Consider the following 24,994-nt stretch of genomic DNA (forward strand, 5'->3'; position numbering starts at 1 on the left):
TCTGAAACGTGTCTCTTAGTACTTGATGAATTACGCTAATGTTTTCATTATCTTCGTTTTTTACAATGATGTACAAAACTTTCAATTCTCCTGGATTTTTATGAGCAAGTATATTCAAAGTTCATATATGAAATACAATGCCATTCTCGTTGAGAAATACACAAAAATTACGTCTTGAATTTGAAATTAATTAATGCTACGATAGGGAAAATAAATAGAAACAAGTCGCATGCATTTGTAATTTTTCATCGATAAATTTATTACCAGGACTGATGTATTGTCGATTAATTTTTATTTAACATATCAAATATCCTTATTTTAAACTTTTATTTTACAAAAATATTGTCATTACATTGTGTCGGTTTTGGTAATAACAGAACAATGTGCTACTTACACATTTTTAAAAATTATATTGTATCTACTTAAAGCAGAATAACCTACAGATAACGAACAAAGTATTTTTGATTGCTTATACTAATTATGTTTGATAAATTTTCTAATGATAATTGCGCTATGAATGCTTTTAAAAATTTGCATGTAAAAATATTTCTCCTGCAATGATCAGCGCGAACTCTAAGCTGAATTCAATGCAGTGTCGATTTATTTCTAATGATCATATGTGTGATTTCATTTGTTATTTAATCTAGCGTATATCATAGTCATGCATAAATATGAAGCTCGCACATAATACTAGACTTAAATAGTGACAGTAAAAATGATAATAATAATGACAACAATATAAAAATAGGAATGAGTTTCATCACTATCATAATCATTTTTCATAACAACTGAATATTATAAAAGACTAAGTTTACAACGATATCGCGACTCGAGTCGCGACATTTTGGTTTTTTGATTTATACCGACCATATTAATTGAAATCGGTTGTGCGCGAGCATCTATTATCCTTGGTCCCACTGGACACGCTCCCTTTCTGGCAAAAGTTTTCGTTGTCGCGTCCTCAACCATCGTCAAAGTAGCATCAAACAGCTGTTTATGGGGTTATTCAGAAGGCTATTGAGAACAATGTACAAATAGTGAAATTTAATGCTGCTGCAACAAAGGTGTAAGCAACGAAGACTCTTGCCATGCTTTAAAAAGAATTACAGCTTATATGCGAATTGACTTGTTCTCAAGTCCAAAGAAGTCTTAGTAAGAGCCTCCCGAACTCAAATTCACTTAACAGTTCTTTTCTCTGCCACACCTAGCTCTTCGAATGTCGTCTAGGGATATCTCAGGTTGTGCTGAGATCGGCTACGTCGATAATCGCCAGGATGCGATGTCCGGGCGACCTGTGGTTGGTGCGGTCTGGGAGGCTGGTGCAGGAAACCGAAATTCCTGAGGCCCCTCTGGTGAAGATCGGCAATGTGGGCACCGGGGTAATCCGGAGGTGGGGCCGGCGTCGTTTGGAACTGCGACAGGCTCGGAAGCATTCCTACCGATCTTCTCCAGTCTTCGTAGCGCGTCTGGGGCTGATCCATCTGTTCAGCAGGGCGCTGCTTCCTCCTGCTCTGCGAGGATCCGCTCTCCGTGGAGTTGCTGTCCTCGCTGGTGCCGAGACCGAGATCGCGGTCTTCGAGAGCGTTCAGACTGACGGCCGGACTCGTGTCTTTGCCGTGGTTGTAGAGGAGCGTCGGGTGAGGTATCACATAGGGTTGAGGCAGTTTCGAGATCTTCTCCTTCTCGTCTTCCTTGTCGAAGTTCGTGCAAGAACCAGGTCCGAAGAGAGACAGCAGTACGGGCAAGAGGAAGAGACCGTGCAAGGCACCAAAGAAGATGACCAGGAAGACCATCTTGAAGAAGACGAGGAAGATGTAGGTACCGGCGAGCAGCAGGGCTGAGAGACCCAGGATCGTCGAGAAGGCGCCCTGGACGATCGGCAGTCCGAGACTGTAGAGGCACTCCTTGACGCGCTCCTCCGGCCTTCTCTTCTTCGAGCTCATGTAGGCGTAGCAGATGTGAGCGGTGAAGTCGACGCTGAAGCCGATGCACATGATGAGGTTGATCATGGAGATGCTGTCGAGGCTGACGTCCCACAGGGCCATGTAGCCGGCCACGCCGCACTCGATGGACACGATGCAGAAGGCCACCCACAGAGAGCACAGGACGTTGGGGATAAAGATGAAGGAGATGACCATCATGGTCAAGGCACCGAAGATCATGCACTGGATGCTCGTGGGCCGGACGAGCTCGAACTGGTCGAAGAACACGAAGTAGGGATGGAAGACGCTGGCGTTGAGCGGCGAGTCCGCGCAGATCTGGCGCAGCTTTCTGACCATGTCTTTCTCCATGTTGGTGCCGCTGATGTTAACCGGCTGGATCGTAAAGCGACTGGCCACGATGTGCTCGCCTGGTTTGTCGAACGCCACGTCGAGGGTGAACGTGCTCGTCTCCGTGAGCCATTCCCGCTTGACCGTGTCGATGAAGCTCTTCTCGTCGGTGATGGTCCCGTTGAGCTCCCCGGTGTCCTCCACGTAGTTCAGGAAGGTGCGCAGCCAGCTCTGCGTGTACTGTCCGGCGATGGTGTACTCGGTGTTCTCCAACGCCACCGCGAGCTCCTCCATTTGTTTCTGGACCGTCTTGTTGCTGTAGTCGTACTGGCCGCTCACGACGACCTGAAAGCACGTCAGAGAGGTGAATAAATCATTCCAAGGGAATCGGTAAAAGCGTGGATTTTTCGTGGAAAAGAGGAGTACTCGCGCGGCGTACGAGGAACTTATGTAAACGGTCAATGATCGTCGTCGAAGCTCTCGGCGGCGTCACGGCAAATTTCCCGGCGCTTTCTCGTCTGCACGCGAGAAACTGCTCGTCGAATTCGATGCCGATTGTAGTACACACATGTGTGTGCGCGCGCGCGCGCGAGCAGGGGGGCACAGGCCGCATAGAGCAGAGCAGAGCGTATTAAGCGAGGAAAAGGCAAATTTGCTTTCTCAATGAGCGGGACTTCCGGCGTTGTTCCACGCACCAGCGCCGGACACAATTCGCTCCGCGGTCAATCGGAGCTCTCTCGGTAGCCCATCAAGTGGATTATTGTCATTTTTTTATTACGCCTGATAGTTTGCCGAGAGAAACCAGCCTCATGTGTATGTGTAATCTCCGCGTACACTTACGGGGGCCCAATCACCGTCTCGTCTCGAAATTCATCGACTTCCGATGCCATTTTCTCTCGGCTTGTGAAACGCGCTGCATTTCGTACGTCTCATTTTCCCGGAGTTATTTATAGAGTAGCGGAAACGCCGCACGACAGATTTATCATACAGCTGCATGCCGAACGCGAAGAATCGTCGAAAACTTTCTTCGCACCTCCGCGTGTTCTGTAAGATCGTCTAACGGGTCCGGATTTTCGGAAATGGCGTGTAATCGTCAAAAGCGCGCGTGACGCAATGGGCGAACCGGTATGCTTCTGAAAACCCATAAACACCGGAGAAAGTGGTTTGGCGCTCGCGAAAGAGCTGGAAGCACAAGGCAAGCGCGCACACGCGTCCGTCCGTCCGGGGAGAGAAAGGGATACGTGACATAATTGCGCGCGATTACGCGCTCTTACACCTATGGGCTATTCTGGGTATTGTTCGGTGAGAGAACTATACTGACGCGTGTGTTCCGCGTAGCGCAATTAATCAATTGGTCAGCGATTCGACGCGTATATTATCTCGCGGTTGGTGAGAGCTGAGCATAAAGACAGAGGTGCGATTATCGGCCGGATTGACCTCGATTCTCCGCGCGAGGAAACTCGCGGAAATAGAAATCTCCGAGGAGATGAAGTACGCGTTCGTTACTGACCTGTATCCTGTAGGGAAACTCTCGGTAGTACTTCTCCTCGCGCTCGTAAAAGGTGATGGAGTACGAGTCATCCTTGGAGAGTCGGCGCCGGTCCAGTCCCTCCTTGATGGTGGTCAGGCCGTAGAGAGCTCCGCTGAGGTACAGTCCGAAGACGACGATGACCAGGAGCTTGACGAGGGGTCGGTTCAGCGCCCAAGCCAAGTAGTCCCGGAACCAGGTCATGCAGCCGTGCTCGGGGTTGTCGATCGGGTTGTTCGGCTCGTCCGGGTCCACTCCGCCGGTGCACAGCAGTCGGTAGAGCCACGATCGGTGACCTGAGGTTCAGAATTCATTCGTTTAATTTTAAGGACAGAGTGTATCGCAAAGCATCGGCCAAATCATCGTAACCAACCGGAAACTCCGGCGAACCGGTCGCATTCGCGTTACGCGAATAATTGTAACGAATGAGAATTACAGAATCCGCGCGCTCGCGCTTTAATAATAAACTATGCCTTTGATTTTCGCACTTTCTCCGCGGATTAGATCATTGCGACACTTCCTCGCTTATTTATAACATTGCGGCCGAAAAGAAAAAACCGAGAGAAATAACTCGCCGGCTCCGAGTAATATCCCGCCGCGCTCACCTCTCCGTAACAATTTTGCATAATCACTTGACCCGAAAACATGCTCAGCATTCGATCGAAAGTCTGTACCTCTGAAACCGCGACTTTTCAACGGCGCGTACTAGTCGCTGACACTCGCAGGTGTAGGAATTATCCACTACGAGACGCGCCGGGAATACAAAACGAGCGACAAGCAAGTGGTAATGCAATAAACCAGCGATTCCGCGCGACTCATCCCCCGAATCGTCCTGTCCGTATGAATCAAATATGTAATCGAACGTGCTCGGCATAGGCGAGAAAAGAGACACGCATTGTGCAACCCTCTTAGTATAATATAGTGTGTACAGCCACTCACACTCGCGCGCACGTGTCCTCGACGGCTCGCCTTATCAAGGCTCCCGCGCGAGCGTTTTCGTCGATCGCGGGAATACCAAGTGCGCGACGTGACTTTTGCAGGACTCGATGCTCAGAATGACGACACTTGTATGATTTATCGTTGCCCGGCATATCGCGACTGCGGCCGTATATTATTTTAGTGCGTGTCGGAGGTGAAATTTTCAAAGTGTGATGAATCGGTGAGTTTGCAGGGAAAATTCTTTCGTGCTGCTAAAGCACAGATTGAATTCATAGCGGACGATCGTTTCCTTCGCGGCCGATAGAAGCTAGCATTATGGCGATGCATTTATCATAATCCCGCAGCGTATCGGGCCGTCTAATTACGCGCGAATTTCAAAACACCTAAGAAGATGTGGGTCAGGCGCACAAAAATCGCGAGCAATTGCGCAAACTCAGCCATAAAAACGCAGAGTCGTTACCATTAGGCTTCTGTAGAAGAAAAAAGAGCCAAGCGCGACGCACGCGTTTGGCCGTTAAATTTTCGCGAATCGAGGACATAAGCGCTCGGAATAGACACATTAAAGCCCTCTCGCGCATATTTCCAACCGGTGTTCCGAGTTCCTGCTCGCGTTACGCGCGAGAGCAATTATACACCTGCTGGCTGCTGCGGAATCGCGGCATGTACGACGTGTGGTCGGACAAGCTCGAGGTAGAAGAATGGGAGAAAGCAGTGCGCGCGACAGGACCCAATGTTGCATAAGCCGATCGGCGAGTGATCTAACGAATCAACGGCCGACATAATGCGGCTCGCGTCGTCGCGTCGCCTTGGCGTAATGACGATCGCGACACGCTGCAGGTGTGTACACGGCGTAACTCTCTTTCTCCTTCGCCGTTTGGAAGGAAGCGGTCGTATATTTGGTTAGGCCTGTGTGTTCGCTGATTTATGTATGTTTATCAGATTAGAATCGAGAGGTGTAACCCGTTTCCTTTTGAGCGATCATTTTCGCGGACTTTTATGCGCGGGACTTTCGAAATGTAGCGCGTTGCTCGCGCTTATCGTTTGATGTAAAGTCCTTTTTGCAACGAATGCGCTGTAAAAATATTAACGATTCTTTTTACGCGCGAAGATGGTTAGCGAACGATTTCCCGACGTATGTGTTTTTAAGAGCGAGGGAGACACTGTTGACAGGTCTTGGTCGGAAAGTTCAAGCAAAACAAAAGCGCGATTGTGCATGAATTATTCATGTGGACAGAGCGAGTATAAATTTCTAATTGAACTATCTCTTCGTTAGCTACGAAGTAGCCTATTGTCCATTGACCTAATAACGCTCTCGGATAGGAAAGTGCAATCGTGAAACTATCATGAGTAAAAGCAATAGACACTCCGTCTTGACCTGGTTACATTAAATTTTCGCCCAAAGAGAAGATGCCTGCAGTGTACGCCTCTCTAGTAATTATAACCGAAGCAATTTTTCAAGATTTTATCTCATTGCCTCTTCAACCGTAATGTTGATTTCGACTATACGAAAGCCATGCATAAACCATGCTGGAATCGCTAATGTCAGAACGTCAACCTTCGCTCCGATGAAAGGTGCATTATTCCATATCGAAAGTCCTACGTAACATGCACTATACATAGGGTCTCGATCGACTGAGTTCGAAAAGGAGCAATTACCGAACAACAACGCAATGTATATTGGGGAAACATGCAGCAGCAGCAGCACTCGCTCGTCATCATCGACGCTCGCAGGCCGTCGTCGCGCTTGGCGGCGCCGAGGGTGAAAGCGAAAAATTCATGTGCTGAGAGAGAATCGCTCACCTGATTTGGAGAGAGGCTCAACCGGACAGCAGACGACGCTGTGGAGATTCTTCTGCTCGCAGTAGCCGCTGATCGCGACGCAGCCCGTGAAGAAGGTCAGGTGGAACAGGAACGTGAACACCACCGCGAAGCCTGATGGGAGAAAATATGGATCAGTATATTTATATTTGTTTACGGATTGCTTATATACAGCACACTCTGCGAGTAAAAGTTATTTTAGAAATAACGTGGAAGACTTTTCGAGAACGTCGCGATGTGCGGCAAGATAGGAGAAAAACTCGTTTCGGTGAAACTTCACGACGACGCGTTATTTTTCTCTCATCCAAGCGGTCGCAATTAAATAAATTATACGGAATTAAAGCGCGAAGGCCTTTCCTAATTGAATTAACGCGGCACCGGACTTTAACTAGCCGTCGAGTAGTCACCGCGCCGGAAAAACAATAATTGACGGACGAAAATCTATCGCGAATCGTTACGTCACGCGTGTACTGTACGCACACGTGCGGACGTACGTATATATATAGTGTACACACTCGGCGTGAAACCGCAGAGATTCCTGCGGTCGCAGCCCATTCCAATGATTGACGGCTGCGATTTCGTTTTGGTTTTAAGCGCGCGAATGGGCCGCGCTGATGCACTTCCGAAGCGTGAAATTGAAATGCTAATTTTCTCGCTCATCCCCTGTTGTGTATGTTCTTCCCGTTCTATATACTGCATATTAACGGATTATTTTTCAACGAACTTTAAGAGTTGCCATTAGCGAAAACAATATAGAAATTTAAATATACTACCGCGCGTGCTCGAGGGAATTTCATCGGCGAACAATAAAACGCAAAACAATAATCTAAGCAACTGCGCGACATCGCGCGAAGAAACGCCGCCGGCAGTCGTTTTCTAGCTTCTCCTTAAAAAGTCCTTCCATGAACGCCGCGCGCGTGAAAAGTCAGCCGACCGCAGTCGCTCGGCAATTAGCCTCTAATATCCATTCGGAATCGCGTCCTGGGCATTTAACCTGGTAAACAAAAGAAAATAAACAACGCGTAGCGGCGTATACCTGAATAGATGCAGAAAATCTGGACCGAGGGGAAGGGCGAGATGATGCCGATGAAGAAGGAGACCATGTCGGTGACGGAGGTGATGGTGATGGAAACCGCGGCCTCGCTCAGCATGTGAGCCATCCGCAGTGGCACCGGGTCCATTATGTTGGTTCTCCGCCAGGCAGCCAGCATGACGAACGTGTCGTCGATTCCGATTCCTGGAAGAATAATGCGGGATTAGGATGTATTTAGTTTTTATTGGGCAGCGTCGTTGCTTTTTTTTTTTTAGATGATTTTTTAATAGAAATTTAGAGAGCGCGCGCTTGTTAAGCTGGATGCGGGCGCTTGTCAAAGCTGCAGTGAAGAGTAAGCGGATAAAAGAGTCGTTACACCGAACGGTTGTTACAAGATTTATCTGAGCTTTTATTTACGAGCTATCATCAGAGAAAACAAAATAACCTGAAATCTATCTAGGCCGAAGAAACTCTGATCAATGAATCGCACAACGGTTTCTATTTAGTGTTTACATGAAATTTCGCAGATTATTATTATACCAAGAATTATTATCGCGAATCTACTATCTAAATTTTTCCAAGCTAACGAACGAGTTGGAATGAATAACTTGGCGTAATCCTCGTTACACGCTGAACGATGTTTACGAGCAATAAATAAATTGAGCTTTTCTGAAATGTTGACCAAGGAAATATCGTTATTATACCAATGAGTTGTGCAAGATTGCACAACGCTTGTACTTTCGACTCTGAAAAACAAATGATTCAAAAATCAAACTTACGTCACTTCGGCCATTGCGTCTATATAGTATAAACTTGTAATCGAACTAAACTGTTCGCACATCCGATCTAGAAACAAGTGTAAATTTCTATTCTCCTAAAAAGTCGAAAATGCCCTCCGCAATTAACATTCGTAAAAGGTGTCGTGCTTCGCGAGACATGAAACCGGCCTTGTCTAATGCCGCCCAATTTCACCCGTAGTTAAACTCCTTGTCGATCACGGCCTGCGGTCATTGAATCCCTAATCGAACAACTCTACATTGTCTAATTCATGTCGCAAGCGACGTTTACACCAAGGTAGACCTTGATTCACGCATCAGTGTCTATATCCCTCCCCATTATATACTGACGTGAATCACCATCGCGAATTTTGCTTATTAACTCGCGACGCGAGTGATTCAGCCGCCAGTGTCAAAGCTATAATCGGATTTTCCTGCGCTGCAGCGCTGCGCTTTTCTCCGACGAGAGATTCAACTGTGTATACGGGACTTTCACCCGCACTTCTCGGTCGCGTAACTGCGTTACGGGAGAAATTAATTAGCCCTACTACATGTCGGTTCGTTTTTTCAGGTGTTTGGATAGCGCGATGGAACGCGAGACAGGCTTGAACGGTTCCGTTTAACGATTATTTAGCCGTATTACTGTAGTGCACGTGATTTTACGTTAATAGTTGTTGCGTTGTGTGATACGAATACTCGAAGCATTTTTCTGACCGCTCAATCTGAACGGTTAATGGATTTCTAACGTGGGAATACAAAGCACAGACCGATTTTTAATAGCCGCTTCCAGGTAAATAAATCTTATCCTAAAGCAGCTGCTTGTACAACGTGTTTAATCTAAGTAAAAATGCATGTCTTTAAACACCGGCACAATATTCAAATATTTCCTTTTAATTACTCACCGCGTGTATTTTCGTTCGTGAATCACGTACATCGTCGGGTGTTTGCGATAATTAACATTTTTACACCGGCCGTGTACAAAAGCTCGCTTAACGACTTTGCCAATAGCATCGCTTTTCAAGATCTCTTCGTCCTCCCTCGTCGGTCTCGATCTCAAAGCGGAAACCGCGCCAATTTCACGCATACGCGTGTCCTCGGACTCTCTCGAGATTTTCCGGCGATGAAAAGCTGATACGTGAGCTCGGGCTATCGGGAGCGATTTTTCCAGCGCACATCCGAGCCGGCTACATACCGTGTATTATACATATACGATCGAGCGGCTAGCCTTGATCCGACTTTGAGCTAAGCCCTTATTATCATTCCCGGGGCGTCGCGCGAGCTGCGCGCGAATACGCTTAACCCGCATCGGGCGTGCGCGCGCGTCTTCTTTTCTCTCTTTTCCTTCGGGCGCGTGCGAGTCTATATGGTGGGTATTATGTAGAAGAGGATAAATATTCGATTTCGACGATTATTGCGGTTGCGGAATTCCTGAGATTTGCTGCTAGCTTTTTGAGATGAAGTAAATCATCTTGAATTTATTTCACCTGAATTTTAAATGACGAAATATACCGGTTACGTATTTGTGACTCAGAAAATTAAGGTCCAGTGTATTGGATTTTAAAAGGCATTAAATTACCGAGGCTATTTACATGCGCATTCACAACAGTCGAATCTTTAATTGACGATGGCTATACGTTTATGTGGAAAACGCGTGCTTTCAGGATACGATGTACAATTGCGACTGTTACGAAAAGTTTTCTTTAATTCCAAATATTTCGCACATTCCCAACGACTGTACACCTGTTCGATATACGACAGGCGAAACTAAACAAAGCATTATGTCACCGCGAACGTGTTGTTCCTTAGCTGCAACAATCGCCAAGTGATTGACCACTTCGCGAAGCTAAACAAGCTCGAACAAACGATAAGTAAATCTCACGTCTGTCGTAAAGTGTCCGCCTAGCTTTGCATGAATGAATTATGCTAATCCCCGATAATGATTCATTGCTCCAAAGTGCCATTCACCGAACTTACCGATCATGAGGAACGGCGCTGCGAGATTGATACCGATAAAGTCGATACCCAGATAGCAGCACAGCCCGAAGGCAGAAATCGTAGCCAAAGCAGCGGAGATGTTGCCGAGGAGTCCGAGCCAGGGTTTGCTGCGCACCCAGTCGGTCATCATGCAGGTGATAACCGAGAAGATGGCCATCACAGCGAACGTGCTCGTGAAGTACGGGATGATCGTTTGCGTGTTGGCCTCGAACTCGAGCTCGAGAGTTCGCGAGGCGAAGCGAGCCGTGCTGATGTGCTTGAACCGGCCACTGTCCTCTGCTTCGCCCACGGCGTTCAGGAAGGCTTCTTCCCAGGCTGCGCCTCTGTTTGTTTGGACATTAAGACGAGGCTTTATTAGGCTTGCGCTTTTAGATATTAGCCTCTTGACTGGTTAGAATTCGTGGATTTTTGCAAGTTTACTTTCAACGAAATCGTTCACGTGTGGTCGAATGCTGAGGCTTTGTCGCGAATCGAACAATAACCATCGGGAGTTATTTTTTGTCCGAGCCGAATTCATCATCATGTATTATTCAGAAGCAAAGGAGCTAAGAATATACCGGCAGTAAAAAATGCTTATCAACGCTTATGATTCAACGGCAATGCTAAACCAATTGTTCCGGAAGAAAAAAAGCCATAAAAAAGGTTTATCTTTTATAAGTCATCCGATGAGTAATAACGCATAACCAAAGCTTCTTTCAAGTGCCTCCGACGCAATTACTTAAAAAACCGCAGCTCTAATCTCTCCGGAGAATCCAGAGCATGACTCGCGACATACTGCGGCTTCTATTAATTATTTCTCTCACTCTCGACCTTCTCTGTTGAACTGTGACGTCCGAAATCAGGTTTTGGGATATGTACATATTGGCTTTTCGTTTTAACTCACATCGCATCCAGGCGTGGACTATCAACGTTGATGAAGTAGCCAAGCTGAACCGCCGGCACCGACAGGATGATGTCATCCTTCACGACGCTTCCGCCGAAATGCAACGGCAAGACGTGCACCGTGAAGGATTCCGGATTGAAGAATATCGGAAACGTCACATTGAGCTCTCCGTTCTCGACGAATCTGTAACAAAGGGATACTTGTATACTTCCTTTGTCTGCACAACTGTATTGGCGTAAAAAGGCTGCATCGCGCGCGATATAAATTTTTTGTTTACCATAACGAGTTGTTTACATCGGAACGAATCGACGTTTGCATTACACCGGTGTATATTTTAAGTTCGTATCATCGGATGCTCTTGATTGACAGTTTGTCAATTAAAAAAAAAAATCACTCTCAGAAAGCGAGCCTTGTTTAAGTAAGTCTACGAGCTAGAAAGGGAAGAAAGCGAACGCACTGCGACCCGTAATTGCAGCAGGCGGCCCAAGCAAATCGTTTTAATCGGCCTCGTTGAGAAGGAAGCACCGCCTGAGAAAAGAATTAATCAGCCCATAGTAGCGTTCGTTGGTATACTAACTCGATAATAGATTCCATTTCGAGGACGCTGTTCTCCTGGCACTCGCCCAGCCAGCGTGCGCAAATATCGTCGTAGGTATAAGTCTGACCATCGTGCACGGCTGTGGCGTTCTTGATCAGCTGGTCGAGGATCCGCAGCTCGTCCCAGACCGCTCGGCGAAGCATGTTATCGTTTCCGTCTTTCGGCACGACGATCACGTGCCCGAAACGCCCTGCAAACCGTTGGTAATGAAAAGCTTGAATAACGATAACTTTTTCAACTTGAAAATTGTTGAATCGCAGGTCATGTTAATATAAACTTGCAATTAGATCAAAACGATTTAGCGACGAAGCAGTGCTCGCACGTACCTGGCCTTGTGATCCTCTCGAGACTGAACTTTTCACTGTAGTTCAATTTGAAATGCTCTTCCACGATGGCCCTTTCCGTCTTCCCCGGCCCATTGATGGGGGAAAACAGATACTCCGGGTCGATCTCATAGTGAATCCTTTGAAAGCCCGTGAAGCAAAGGAGAGCTAGAATGACTGGAATTATCACGAAGTAGGCTGGATGTCGACCGACTATCAGACCGATCTTGTGAAAAGCTTTGTTTAAGAAGTCATCGACGCAGGTTATCGAGAGCATCATCTGAAAACAGAAAGAAAAATAATCGTCCATTACTTTACGTTCCTCTATACTGTTACGAGTTCAAGGAACCATGAGTAATGGCATTCCGTGGGGTTTTTTATTAATACATTTGAAAAACTCGACATGAATTTCAACGACAACGAAATTCGCCAGTTCAAAGACAAAGCTCGTTATTCAAATCTTATTTTGGCTAGCCTTATTAATTTTATGGACTCGGTTATTACTGCATTATACGAGCCTTATTCCGACAGGGAAATAACAAGTCGAGAGGTTCATTAACATATCTATGTAACGCAAAAACGAGTGCAAGCTTTTTATACCGCCGACGGTAAAATAATCTATAGGATTCTTTCGAAATCTACTCGGTCGCGCAATTAAAATTAAACAATTTCATCTTCGCCTGCGCGACGGGAAGAAAACTGTTTTAAAATTAAAATTCAGCCGGCGATATGTATGCATGCAACCCTTTTGCGTAATAAGACGTGCACAAGAAAAGTCTACACGGCTCGCGTCTATAGTGCATCGCGGTTTATGACTGATGCCTTTCACACCGAAGATTAATTTTTTGCCGAGTTCATCGCAATGAATCTTTATAGTCGTAAAAACTATAAGTCTACCGCGGCTTCATTACGCTATAAGAGCAGCGCTAAATTCGCGCGCACTCGTTTCGCTATATAGAGGGTTTTCCAGAAATAACGTTTATTTTTAGGTTAAAAGTGAAATTACATTATTTACATTGAGCATTCAGTAGTGCGAGCGTCGCGGCGCGGCGTGTGAGGCGTCCTAAATACTTTTGTGTCAGGGACTTCGTGTTAGTTTTTATCCGAACCACTATATAAAGTATGTAAAAAAATTAAACGCATAAAATCTGTTTATACGTGATATATACTAATTAAGCGCTCGTCCAGTAGGCGGCAGAGCTGTATTTATAAAAAGTATGATACGAAGAGCCTCGTCTTGTACAAGGAAAAGAACTTTTGACACAGCGGGAAGTTTTTAGCTTTATCTAATTTATCTGAATATGCGAAAGTGAAGATTAAATTTTTGACTAAATAGCGTTCAGCCTTGATGAATCTTATGGTATTCGAAATTGCTTTAGGATATAGCGTCGATATTAAGTAATGGTGGCCATCGTTATGAATTCCAACGAGCTTAAAATCATAATTGTATTATATTTCGCAAGATACTTTACGGCTTACATAATAAGAATGAATCCAAACCAATAATATATCAGTCATAGATTGAATAATAATACGTGAAAATCGTACGAAAGCAAAGCTGCATAAAACCCTACGTTTTTATCATTGATTAAATTGCGCCAGAGGCTAATCTTTCATTTCGCTTGAGCACGATTCAGCAAAACTAACGATGGTAAACGGTACAACGTATGTGTCACCTGCAGTTTAATTCTTATAACTAGATCCTCACCTTGATCCTCGCACTTCAAACGTGTCACGCAATATAATGCTATTCGCGACACTATATTTTTTTTGACTCTGACTGTTTCGAAATGAAAATCCAACGATGTCGTTCAGAAACCATATGCAAAGCATGAATAACGTAACATAATTGCACCGGAACCAAAGTTATATTTCCACTCCGTTGGCGAAGAGTGCGTGATTACGATTTTCGAGGAAGCCGCTCGATCCATCGATAACATCTTGAATCTTAATTGGCGGAAATAAACGTATTAACCTTTTTTAATAAGTTACTCGAGCATCAGCATACGCAAAGTTCAACACAGCAACTTTCCTTCATTCGACAAAATTTTCCAAGCTCCGATTCACCAACAAAAGCTTATCAACGAACACGCGTACCCCTTGATAATCATTTTTCATTCAAAATTCTCGCCGACATGCGAAATCCTTATCAATAGACCGCACGTCAGTGTCCGGCAATCGATGATTTAGCAAAGAAGGCGTGTACAGTATATCGATAAGAAGCACGTGTACAGCATCGAAACCCTTAAGGAGTGAAACTCTGCGCTCTTTTTTTCGCAGCAGACGAAAGAAAAATGCCGACGACCCACTGACCCGTACGTCAAGCGTCTTTTTTAGAGAGTCTCGCGCGTGCACGTATGCCTGGGCGCACAGCTGCGCGTGTGCTTATAGTATACAGCTCCTCGTACACATCTTCCCGCTGAATTATCATTTAACGACATTTTTGTCGTCGGCACATCAGCTTTCTTGTGGTCGCGCTTAGAAACGAATAACGAAGCAGCGCTTTTGATTTAGTGCGAGGAAAGCGACTCGAGTAATTTTCACTTTCCTCGCTGGCAATTTGACACCCTATCGCAGGGTTAGCTGTTTGTAAACGAAAGAGAAGCAACGTATCAATAAGTGGAAATATTGAAATGGTCCTATGCCGATGATAGCATAGCGCGTGCAACGTATGCTTATAAAAAGCGAAACAAAGAGCCCCGCGGATGAAAAGTGCAAAATGCAGTTCAATATTTATGAGACGCGCGAACGAAAGCGTCTAGTTGACTCAGCGCTAATAACAACCCGCAACAAGCCGTAGCGAGTTGTACATACTTACGCACCTGCGTGCGTTTGTCTGCTGCTCACAGGAGAGTATTTCGCTTACGTAAATACGATTAGTTTAGGATGTGTACACGGAAACGATTTTCGGCAAGGCTAATTAGACAGTGTGCGAACTCGACTTTCGGTGCAGCATATAATGCTTGAAAAAGCGCTCGTAAGGTCGATAATGAAAGCGCAATTTTGAGCGGTGTATTGGCCCGTAAGAGCGAACGAAAATAGCGCGAGAATTACATTCTATACCCAAATTAATTTCTCGAAAATCAATGTTTTTGAAACATGCTTATATAGGAATGCACTTTCATGTACGTATAGTCGATGCGTGCGCTGCTCCACGCGAAACCGGTGAATCGCGTGCGATGCTATATAGCGCAAAGGCACGTTGTGCTCTAATCCCGACTCTTGTTTTTTCTCTCGAACGAGGCTTATAGCCGACGTCTAGTGGCGAACGGAACCACCTGTTGTGGTCAGCACGTGACCGTTTGCGGTCGAGCTGTTCTCCTTGGGATATTTATTGTTTTAATACGTCACATACAGATCAAATGATGCAGGTTATTACCGATTTATTTATTCAAGCAGGTTCGAATTAAATCAAGATACATTACGCGTGTAACAGCCGCTTTGACACGGTGACGAGTCGTTTGCGAAATTTTCGTTGTAAAAAAAAAGTATTTTAAAATTCTAATCCCGACATTCCTCGGCGTCGAGAGTACAACCTCTCGAAATGCCCGCGCTCATTTCCGAACGGATATTCCATCACATTGTCCACGGATTATATTGCGCAAGGTAATTTTCGGTAATTTAGAATAGCACAAAACACGAGCATTCACCTCTCGCGCTTACGTATCTACGAACTTTCTCATCTCATAAATCAATAAATCTCGGTATATCAGTCAATCCTAGCGTTTTTTCGTCTGCATCCGAGGAAAAAAACTCCACTCGCCGCGACTTTCAGTTTCACTTTCTTCGTGTCGTCTAGACCAGCAGATGTCGAAATTATCGGCCGGTCAGCAGCAGCAGCAGCAGCAGCGTTTCGGCGAGCGAAATTTCCGTGGAACTCTCGTATACACAACAGCTGCGCTTTTTCTCTCTCTCACTAATGATCGCGGCGAGTTTTTCTCTACCTGTCTGGAAAACGTTCTCACCGCGGATTCTGTATACCTGCGCGAGCCTCCGCAATATGCACTACTGACCGATGGACCTTGTTTCGAGTGGCGCCTCTCCTGCTAAGTGCAGCCAGCGATGCTATCTTTCGGCTAAAAAAGAAGGAGGAAAAAGACGAATCGTGTTTTCCGTCGAGAGGAAATTCCAACCGATTTTTCAGACGTGTAGAAAACCCCGAGCGATTTTTTCAGTCCGCGTAGGCGTGCGTTTTCCGTTTGAAGTATATCGAGCGGTGGTCACGTTTTTGCGGGACACTCGATACCGATCGATCGGAGCGTCGGGTTGAGCGAGCGAGCGTCGATGACAGCAATAACCCGAAGCGATGGCGCTTGGAAAATATTCGAGGGTAGCGTGTTCGCTCCAGTGACGGCCTTGAAATCGTTCGCTGAAAGTTGGGATCGCGTGTCGATTCTTCGGAAAAACCGGCCTGATTTCAAATGCTGAAACGCCGCAGGTTAGCATCCGTTTTACGCGACGCTTTCAGCGCCAGCGTTTCGTTGATGTATCGCGCGTTAATATACTCTGCAGATTTGCATCTGCTGTACTGTAAGTAAGCTGGCGAATAAAATCGCGAAATTACACTGGCTGTACATAAACAATTCCATCTGGTTAATAAGAGAGCAGCCATCGCTTATAAAATGGGTAAAAATAAAAAGCCTCTATAATATTATAATAGAAACGAGTTTCCGCTTTGATTACGCGCGTTAACAACAAAAACAGCGCTTTCCATTCCGGTTACTCCGCTTCCTACGCGCTTCCTTCCCCATAACCGCAGCGAATCCAATAAGAATACTTGTAAAAATCCTGGAAAATTCGATATCGCGACGCTCATAATTTTCCCTCGATCCAAGGCACGAACCAGCCGACAGATAACGTGTCCTCGGATGATACGGTCTTTCGTCGGGAGGCACGCGTTGGTCGGTCGGGGAAAAATAATAAACATCGCTTATCAGCGATCGGGAGAAGAAGACACCGCGGTACATATACGGATACGCCGAGCTGCACATGTGCAGTGTGATGTCAAAAGAAATCCCCGATAATATACTCGCGACGCGATGCCTGCGTACAAGGACGTTGCACAACTAACGCGAAAAAGGCCGACGCGTTGACAAACAGCGATCGTCGATTTCCTCTATACGATTTTTCGTGCGCGAATATTCAGCCGTTGCGGCGTACGTAGTGTTGTACTATATTGGATGAACGATCGAACTCGAGCTCTTGCTCTCCGTTCGGAGAAGAGTTTCCCAACCGGCGCGTTACAACACAGAGTTCGCGCTGTTTGGATAACAAAGTTTTTTTTTTATTTTAATAGCAGCGCGACACACCGCGAGAGAAAATCAAAGTCGGAACACGAAAATTACACGTTCGATCACGCGTTCGTTGGTACACACGTGTCGCGGAGCTTATCGTCGCCAGATCTCTTTGGCGCACTTGCAGTAAGTGTGAGAGCTTAGAAGGAAATCGCGCTTGTTATTGCGGACGATTGAGTTGTAATGCGCGACGCGCAAACGCGGCCGTCATCAAGACAATAGTTTGGGCCTCCGATCACGCGCGCTCGACGACGGCTGTATTATGCTCTCTATCTGACTGTGTCCTGATTTTTCGGATTGAATGTACGTCATAAGATATAACGCGCGTTTTGCATTTATGCCATCGGCGTTTGGTTCATAGAATAATCTTGCTGCGTATTTCTTTTGCAGGTGCGAGTGCGTGCAGTCATGGCTTCTCTACACAGGTACGTGCAAATGAATGAAATACCCGAATGACCGATAACTACCGGATCACCAAAATACGGAGTTACAGAAAAAATATCTCGCAACATTCACAGCTGCAGATTAAATTAATGTTAGTACGCGCTGCAATAACAACGTCGTCTCCCATCCATCAGCAAACGTCCGCAAACGTTGGTAAAATGCGAATCGCGCGAGTACCGTTTCACTGTAGTCCCATGACACCTATATAATGCTCCACTCGCACGCAGTCACGGGGCTGCACAGCTCTTTCTCTTCGGTGTTGTATCGAAAAAGCGAGAACGTCCCGGAGCAGAGGTCGTCGCTCGGCTCGATGAAATCAAAGCCGCGACCGAGATGCATCAGGTGTTTGCAACGTGTAATAAGTAACGCGGCTACTCTCACTCGTGACGCTGACCCGGTTATACCAGCAACGTTGTTTACTTACCTGCACTCGATGCTGCTCGAATTTTCTTCGATGCGACATTTACGAGTGAATAAGTGTGTGTTGGACGGTTGACGGACAAACCGAAAGAGGCTATTGTTTGCGGTCACTTTTTGCTTCGTTTCCCGTCTTCGACGACGTTTTATGCGCTTCTTGCGGTGCTTTGGTGAATAGGAAGAATTCAAATATCATCGCGGATTTCGTAAGATCCGTCTACATTTTACGCGTTTACACGACTCGATCATCGATGAAAGAGCACTTGTCACAGCCGCGTCTATCGGAACGAAGCACGACGTTTCAAAACATCGCCGTGACCCTTAACACCCATATCTCGCATAGTACATACGAAAAGCGCTTTCTATATCTGAAAATTCGCGTTGCCCAATCGCCTCTGTGCTCTTATCGTCCTCTCCTCCTCTTCTCCCATACCAAACTCCGAGAGAGATTCGCTGGTCGCAACAGGAAATGTGGACACGGACCCGACCACAAGACAGAGAGAAGGAAAACGAAAGGTACCTAAAAGTGCCGAAGTAGCTAACGAATCTAAAGAGGCGCGCGAATTTCGCGTTTCCCAATAGCGCGTGCTGCAGCTTTACATAACGTCGCGCACAAAAGACGAGGACGACGACGACTGCACGCATCGCGCGGGCTGACGACCTTTCGAGCGTAAAAAGAGACAATTTTCTAATCTAGTAGCGTCGCGGCTTCGGCCGCGCTATATCGTGCATCGCAATGCGAGTGAAAACTCATGCGTGTGTTGGGTATTCTTTAATGTAACCATACCGCTCTCTTTACTGTCGCGATGAAAGTGCACTTTTTTGTGTCTATCTAGCAATGGATTTGCGACTGGACGTTGAGTAACTTTAACGCGTGTCTTTGTCGAATAAATAATCTTGGTTCGCCTCTGGATTATTAAAAGCGTTGCGCACGAAGGGAGAAAAAAGCTGATCGAGTTCTGTATCACAGATAATTACACACACACACGACTGAACGATTAATCTTGTATTGTGTCGATCTTACGTATAAGCGACTGAATTATTCTGGTTCGAAGGAAAAATTCGAAACTGCACGTATAGAACTACTTTCTATCGAAAGTATTATGATTGGAGAACAATCCATTTAAAATAGCTTGTATATTATCCACGTGTAGAAGAATAATTGGAAGAAGTGTAAACAAGCTTACAGGATGAAAGAATGGTATCTTAATTGACACGTTAAGATTTTACGATCTCGATTCGCGAATGAAATGAGAAAAGCCAAGTCACTTTATACAGAGAAATGAGTTTCACCTCACACAGTAGGTATAATCTACCGGTTAAGATAAACAAAAAAAGAAGAAAGAACGACTCCATTGTCAATGACAGCAGCCTTGATCAGCTGTATCGAGATATTATTGTTGTATCACGTGTACGACCATAGATCACGATTCGAATCTTACGGTGACACTACACCTACTCAACGCGGTAAGCCGCTTATATTTGCCCGTGAGTGCAGTGCCTTCCCGGTAACACATTAAGACCCACTTTGGCACACGTCATTTCCTCTTTTCTCCTCTCTACACAAATATATACCCATATGCACTCGAGCATATACCTCTCGTCTCTTCAAATATCGTAAAGCTCGCCACATTATACTGGACACTGCGCACATATCGTTCATCGGCTTCGTCGTCGTGCTTCTACGTCGCTGATGCACTTGGCCTTGCGCAACGCGGAGCGCGCGCAATTTGAATTGAAATCGTCGGAGAGAAAGCCGAAACGCGGTGTATCAGGTTTCGTCCGGTGTATAACGATTAAGAGCTTTTCATATGCGCCCGCACAACGTTGCATTGTGCCACGGAGCGAGCGATGGCCCATTTCTGGACACTTCGTTCCGCGAATCTAAGCCGGTTGCTTTGTTGGTTTTACACAAGACAGCGCGACTCGAGTGGATTTTCTTTTTCACGCGCTGGCCTTTTTTGTCAGCTGCAGCTGTCAATAAACTTTCTTATAAGCAATTGAATTTGCTTACGTTAAGTGTAATCGTGATCGCGTTAGAGAGGATTGTTGCATTGCGCTATCGCGAATCGGGCCTTTTTGTACCCGATGCCGCTGTGAAACCACCTCGTGTTGGGCATGTGCGACGCTGACCAGTACAGTGTGCCAGCCCCGTTGATCCCTTGCGCTGCTGCATCTGGCCGTACAGATGCATTTTACGCCAGCTGAGCCTCCGCTGCCATATGTCTCGTGGGCCTTGAATCGAGGAGCTATAAAAGCCGATCTTGTTGACATTCCGCCTTATGCTTCGTGTGTAGGCACCTTTTTTCGCGGTTCAGATAGATTTTCCCCCGATAGTGATTCCAGTCCGCAAGAATAACATTGTTATTCATTTCCTTCGCGCAAAACGATGTGCGAGAAGAAAAATATAGTACACAGAGAAAAACGTCGAACCGCAGGAGATGACTCACGGGCAGATGAGCTGTAAAATCAGACCGATGTCCTGGCCGCGCTGTATACTCGCCGCATCCGTTCTAATCATCCTCGTAGCTCTTGAAGAGGAAGTTTGTGTTTTGTTGCAATAAAATTTGTCATTACGCCGACTTTGCAGCTCGACCATAGCGTTTATGTACTCTAATATACCTCGTTACACAATTCTATAAGTGATCCCGAGAAATTTGTAGTCTTGAATTTTCCATCGATATATCATCCGTTTTACACTCGCAAATTCGTTTGCGTAAATCTCGCGCAGTTAAAATCACAGATACTACTTCTTAAGTCCTTTCGGCCGTTGTGTTCTGACGGAAGCTGACACTTCCCAGGCGCAATTTCGAGATTACGATCTCGGACAGCTTTTGAAAAAATTTTCTCACGAATGAGTTATAACAGAAAGCTTACATCACTTTGTCGTACGAAATCACGTTTAATAATAAGCTCGTCACCGAAAGGCTAGACCGGATCGGGTCCACTAATCGCGTCCGCGCAGGTGCGACATCGTGTGCGAGCTCTTACACCGCCAGCATACCTGCGCACAGACAATCATATACACTACACATGTTCCCCGAAGAGACATCGGATCCTCGGGTTTACCAAACGAATCGATCTTTCCGCGCAGCGGCCCAGGTATGCATACACCGGGACATCGAGTTTTTTCCCTATCGGTACAATACCGCGACAGTATTATAGAACTGACACTAGGCTTCTCTGACGTCGAGCCGACTGCTGTTTGCTCTTAATGGCCGTGTCATTAAAATTCTCGTCTCTCGCTCTCGGAGAACTGCGCGATGATGGAAAAACAAATTCGTGACCCACAAAAATATACAATTGCGATTTTTTTTCGCGCTGAATACAAAGATTGCCTATGGCTAAATCCGCGTCTTTTATAACTGCTATAGCCGTAAAAGATGTATTTTCCATTATAGACTGCACCGAGCGCGAGTCGTTTCACTTTTCGACGAATCGAGATATCATTTTCTTCCTCCCATTGACCAGCTCTATACAGCCGTTCGAAGCCTATACGGGAATATAATTATGATCGTATTACGCCGATCGTTAGCAGTCGTAATTGGAGTTATATTCTTGCGTAATTATGGCTATCGGCGATTCGGAAAATATTCATAGATAAGGAAGAAGCCATAATAGCGACGAAGAGCGCAATTATGCGAGACAGCACAGAGGAAGGGCGACGACGTCTTTTTACATAATGCGCGTCTCGCGCGCCGAGAGAGGAGATCTCGGTTTCCAAAACTAGCTCTTACGAAAGAGAAAGTGTGAGTATACGAGAGCTGCGCTTCTTCCAGAAAGTCGCGCTGTCTGTTTATAACAGCGGAGGGAGCTGGATATCGGAAGACGTAATATTTTCGCTCCTCGAGTCCGATGCATTAATTCGTCGCGCGAATATATAAGAAAACGTTTGCTCGACTCTTCAAACCCCGCCGGCACTTTCTCTCTCTCTCTCTCTCTCTCTCTCTCCCGCCTGTGTCACTAATTTCCTCGTTATCTACTCCGGCGACGACGACCCTCTCTCTATCTCTTCTTCCACGTGTCTCTCTGCGTGTACGCTCTCGTTCTCTTTCATTCCCTCTCGACTTCCTCCGCCTCGAATCACTGGCCTACGCTCTTTCTCTCTCACTCGTACACATACAGCTGTTTGCTATTAAGGTATACAACGTCGAGCCCCGGCGCTAATTAAATTGATTATTATATTTTTTTAAAAAAGTAAAGAAGCAGTCGCGCCTGTATATTACTCCGTTATGTCCAGAGGCGCACTTCGTGTTTGCGCATTTTTCGACGGGTTACGGCTCTCGTGCAATATTTATAAATCCCGCTCTCGCAGGAAAAAACCAGCCACGCAGCACAAATCGCAAGCTCGATACTGTTGGCTTTGTGCTCGAGACACGACGAATTTATTAATAAACGCGTATCTCTGCGTCCCCTACTTCGTCGATGCATCGGCCAACGACTATGCATATAGGGAAAGCTCGTTTATAGTTGACTGACCCGACGTCGCATAGCCGCAGTCTGTGTACACATTGATACCAATCGGCTTTTCCAGCTACGGGATGGCTACATATACGTGATGGATACACATATAGCTATAACCGCCGGAAGCAGACCAAGTTTCGGACCAATTGCGCTTAATGCCGATCTTTCAAGTATATTATGTAGAGCGTGTGCGTTTGTCGTCGAGTGATTTATATCCCAGTCGTTATTGTCATCCGTATATTAATTGAACTTCGCACTACTGATGCCGCGTATTTTTGCGCCCGCTGATGCTCATTGGGCCGATTAAAAACGCCGGGAAGCAGGAGCGCAGCTGATGCTGTATCTCGAGTTCAAGTGTGAACGTCCGAGAGTTCGGGCTTATCTACATAGTATATTTTGAAAAACTGTTTTTCGACACGGGGAAATCGCCGCCAGCTGCGATAAGGCCAGGCTGTAATCTAATCCCCCTGCGCGCGCGCGCGTCGCACGAGAGGAAACGATGCCCGTATTTTGACCATTTATATACGAATCGTTCTGCTCCAGATGAGATTCGGTACAGTGGAAAATTTACCAGCGATTTTTTAATCTATAATAGCAATAAACGAGCCAATACAACGGCAAATTTGCATCGCTCGGAAAATAAGACGAGCGCTCTCGTGTCCCGCGTGTCGCGGATTGTTTAGAAACACGCTCGATCGGCTCAAACAAAATGTACGAGCGCGAGTTTTGAAAATAACAAGCCCGAATTGCATGACTTTTAACGATTTCGCGCGCGCGCGCGCTCGCTCGCTTGAAGCTCGGTAGATAAAAGCCGGAGATTTGTTTAAATAATTTTCGAGCACGTCTGCGGCAGCGTTTAAATGCACAAGAGTCTGCACAGGCGTCCGTATAGGTATACGTGTTACTACACACAAGGCTCGGTCTCAGTCGGCTCTGTTACGCGCTAATATGAATCAATAGGGACAGCTCGTTATTCAATTGAAGAGACTGTATCATAAACATTTTTAACGCCAACTATTAATAGAAATGGCTAGATTGCGACGATACGAGCTCTGCAGTCGTATGGGAAGGACCTTTTACAATTAAAAAAGAAAAAGCCAATAGAAACATTCGAAAACTCACCTCAGCGTCAGGTGCAGCCCCGACGAGTCGAATCGGTCTTGCACAAAAATAATAAAAAAAATAAAGCCTCTCGCCGTCCTCTCGTCCTCGTTTCTCCGTCGTTCGTTCGTTTCGTTCACTGAACCATCGGTCGCACGTCGCGCACTTGTTCCACTGAATCTACGTATCCCAATCGAATAATACTTTCCTCCTCTACGAAAGCGGAAAGCAACTACCGATCACTACGAGATTGAGATTGAGAGGAAAACCGAAATCACCTGCACCTCGTGCGCTGGCCAGCGAGTAACATTCTGTACCATTGGAAAGAAAACACCAAAGTCAGTCGAGCTAGTGCAGGGGCTCCTTTGGCAATGGTCGATCTGCCGAGCCTCCGAGCGAAGGACTGAACTGCCGATCGGTGCCACTGAGAGTCCGAGCTACAGCCGGCGCGCCACCACGCGCTTTCCCCCCCCCCCCTTTTCTCGACTCCACCGCCGCCGGACTTTCGTTTGCGCTATACTCGCGCGCGTGCACGGAACCGCTACTACTCCGCCTGAAAATTTACATTGTGTGCCGGCGGTGTGGAAGGGAGCAAGGGATGCGTTCGAGGGAGGATGAAAGCCGAGCGCCGTTGCGAAAGGTGAAAACGCGGTGCAGTGTGTAACGTGTGACGTTGCTGATGTCTTTTTTTTTTTTTTTTTTTTATGTAACGCGGGCAACGTTTTGTCCTGGCGATTTCCAGAGCGATCGTGAGAATTCGATGACAGCCGAGCGATATAATGCGTGTACGCAGAGGGACACTACTCGAACCGGAGTGAGAGTAGAGCGTGGAGGATTGTGTATATAGGTGTGTTTCTGCGCTCTGCGTGTATTATATTATAGTCGCGGAAAATGAATTCGCCGGAGGACTAGAATGTTAATTCCGCGAGCATTGTTTCGCGACGTCGATTCCGCGAGAGATAACGATACGCTGCTTTGTGTGTGTGTGTGTGTGTGTGTATGGGTACGAGCCACACAGCTGTGAATGCTCGCGGTGAATTGCATAATTTTTCTGAGTGTATCCTTGATCTTGAAGATTAGCTTAAGAATATAATATTACGTCGTCTTCGAT

The 24,994-nt window shown here is 46.2% G+C and overlaps 2 protein-coding genes across 6 annotated transcripts in view; one reads left to right on the forward strand and one right to left on the reverse strand.

Moving 5' to 3' along the window:
* The window catches only part of LOC107980666 (coiled-coil-helix-coiled-coil-helix domain-containing protein 2-like), a 130,859-nt gene that overhangs the window by 29,501 nt on the left and 76,364 nt on the right, over positions 1 to 24,994 (forward strand). For both annotated transcript variants that reach the window (XM_031923588.2, XM_031923587.2), the window contains exon 2: positions 17,848 to 17,882. In XM_031923588.2, coding sequence (XP_031779448.2) covers positions 17,848 to 17,882 — 35 coding nt within the window. The remainder of the gene's footprint in view (positions 1 to 17,847; positions 17,883 to 24,994) is intronic.
* LOC100119099 (patched domain-containing protein 3) lies at positions 231 to 24,424 on the reverse strand. 4 transcript variants are annotated; one of them, XM_032597224.1, is made up of 9 exons: positions 18,326 to 18,402; positions 12,167 to 12,443; positions 11,820 to 12,030; positions 11,243 to 11,425; positions 10,339 to 10,682; positions 7,592 to 7,792; positions 6,538 to 6,669; positions 3,781 to 4,094; positions 231 to 2,615 (listed from the first exon to the last, which is right to left on the reverse strand). In XM_032597224.1, the coding sequence occupies exons 1-9, from the start codon at positions 18,362 to 18,364 to the stop codon at positions 1,224 to 1,226; spliced, it is 3,093 nt and encodes a 1,030-aa protein (XP_032453115.1). In that variant the 5' UTR covers positions 18,365 to 18,402; the 3' UTR covers positions 231 to 1,223. The 4 variants fall into 4 exon arrangements, with proteins under 4 accessions (XP_032453115.1, XP_001602940.2, XP_031779403.1 ...); XM_001602890.6 differs by lacking the exon at positions 18,326 to 18,402 and adding an exon at positions 23,905 to 24,424 and having other exon boundaries at positions 239 to 2,615; XM_031923543.2 differs by lacking the exon at positions 18,326 to 18,402 and adding an exon at positions 16,129 to 16,147 and having other exon boundaries at positions 241 to 2,615.

This window comes from Nasonia vitripennis, chromosome 2, assembly GCF_009193385.2.
Source record: "Nasonia vitripennis strain AsymCx chromosome 2, Nvit_psr_1.1, whole genome shotgun sequence".
NCBI lineage: Eukaryota > Metazoa > Arthropoda > Insecta > Hymenoptera > Pteromalidae > Nasonia > Nasonia vitripennis.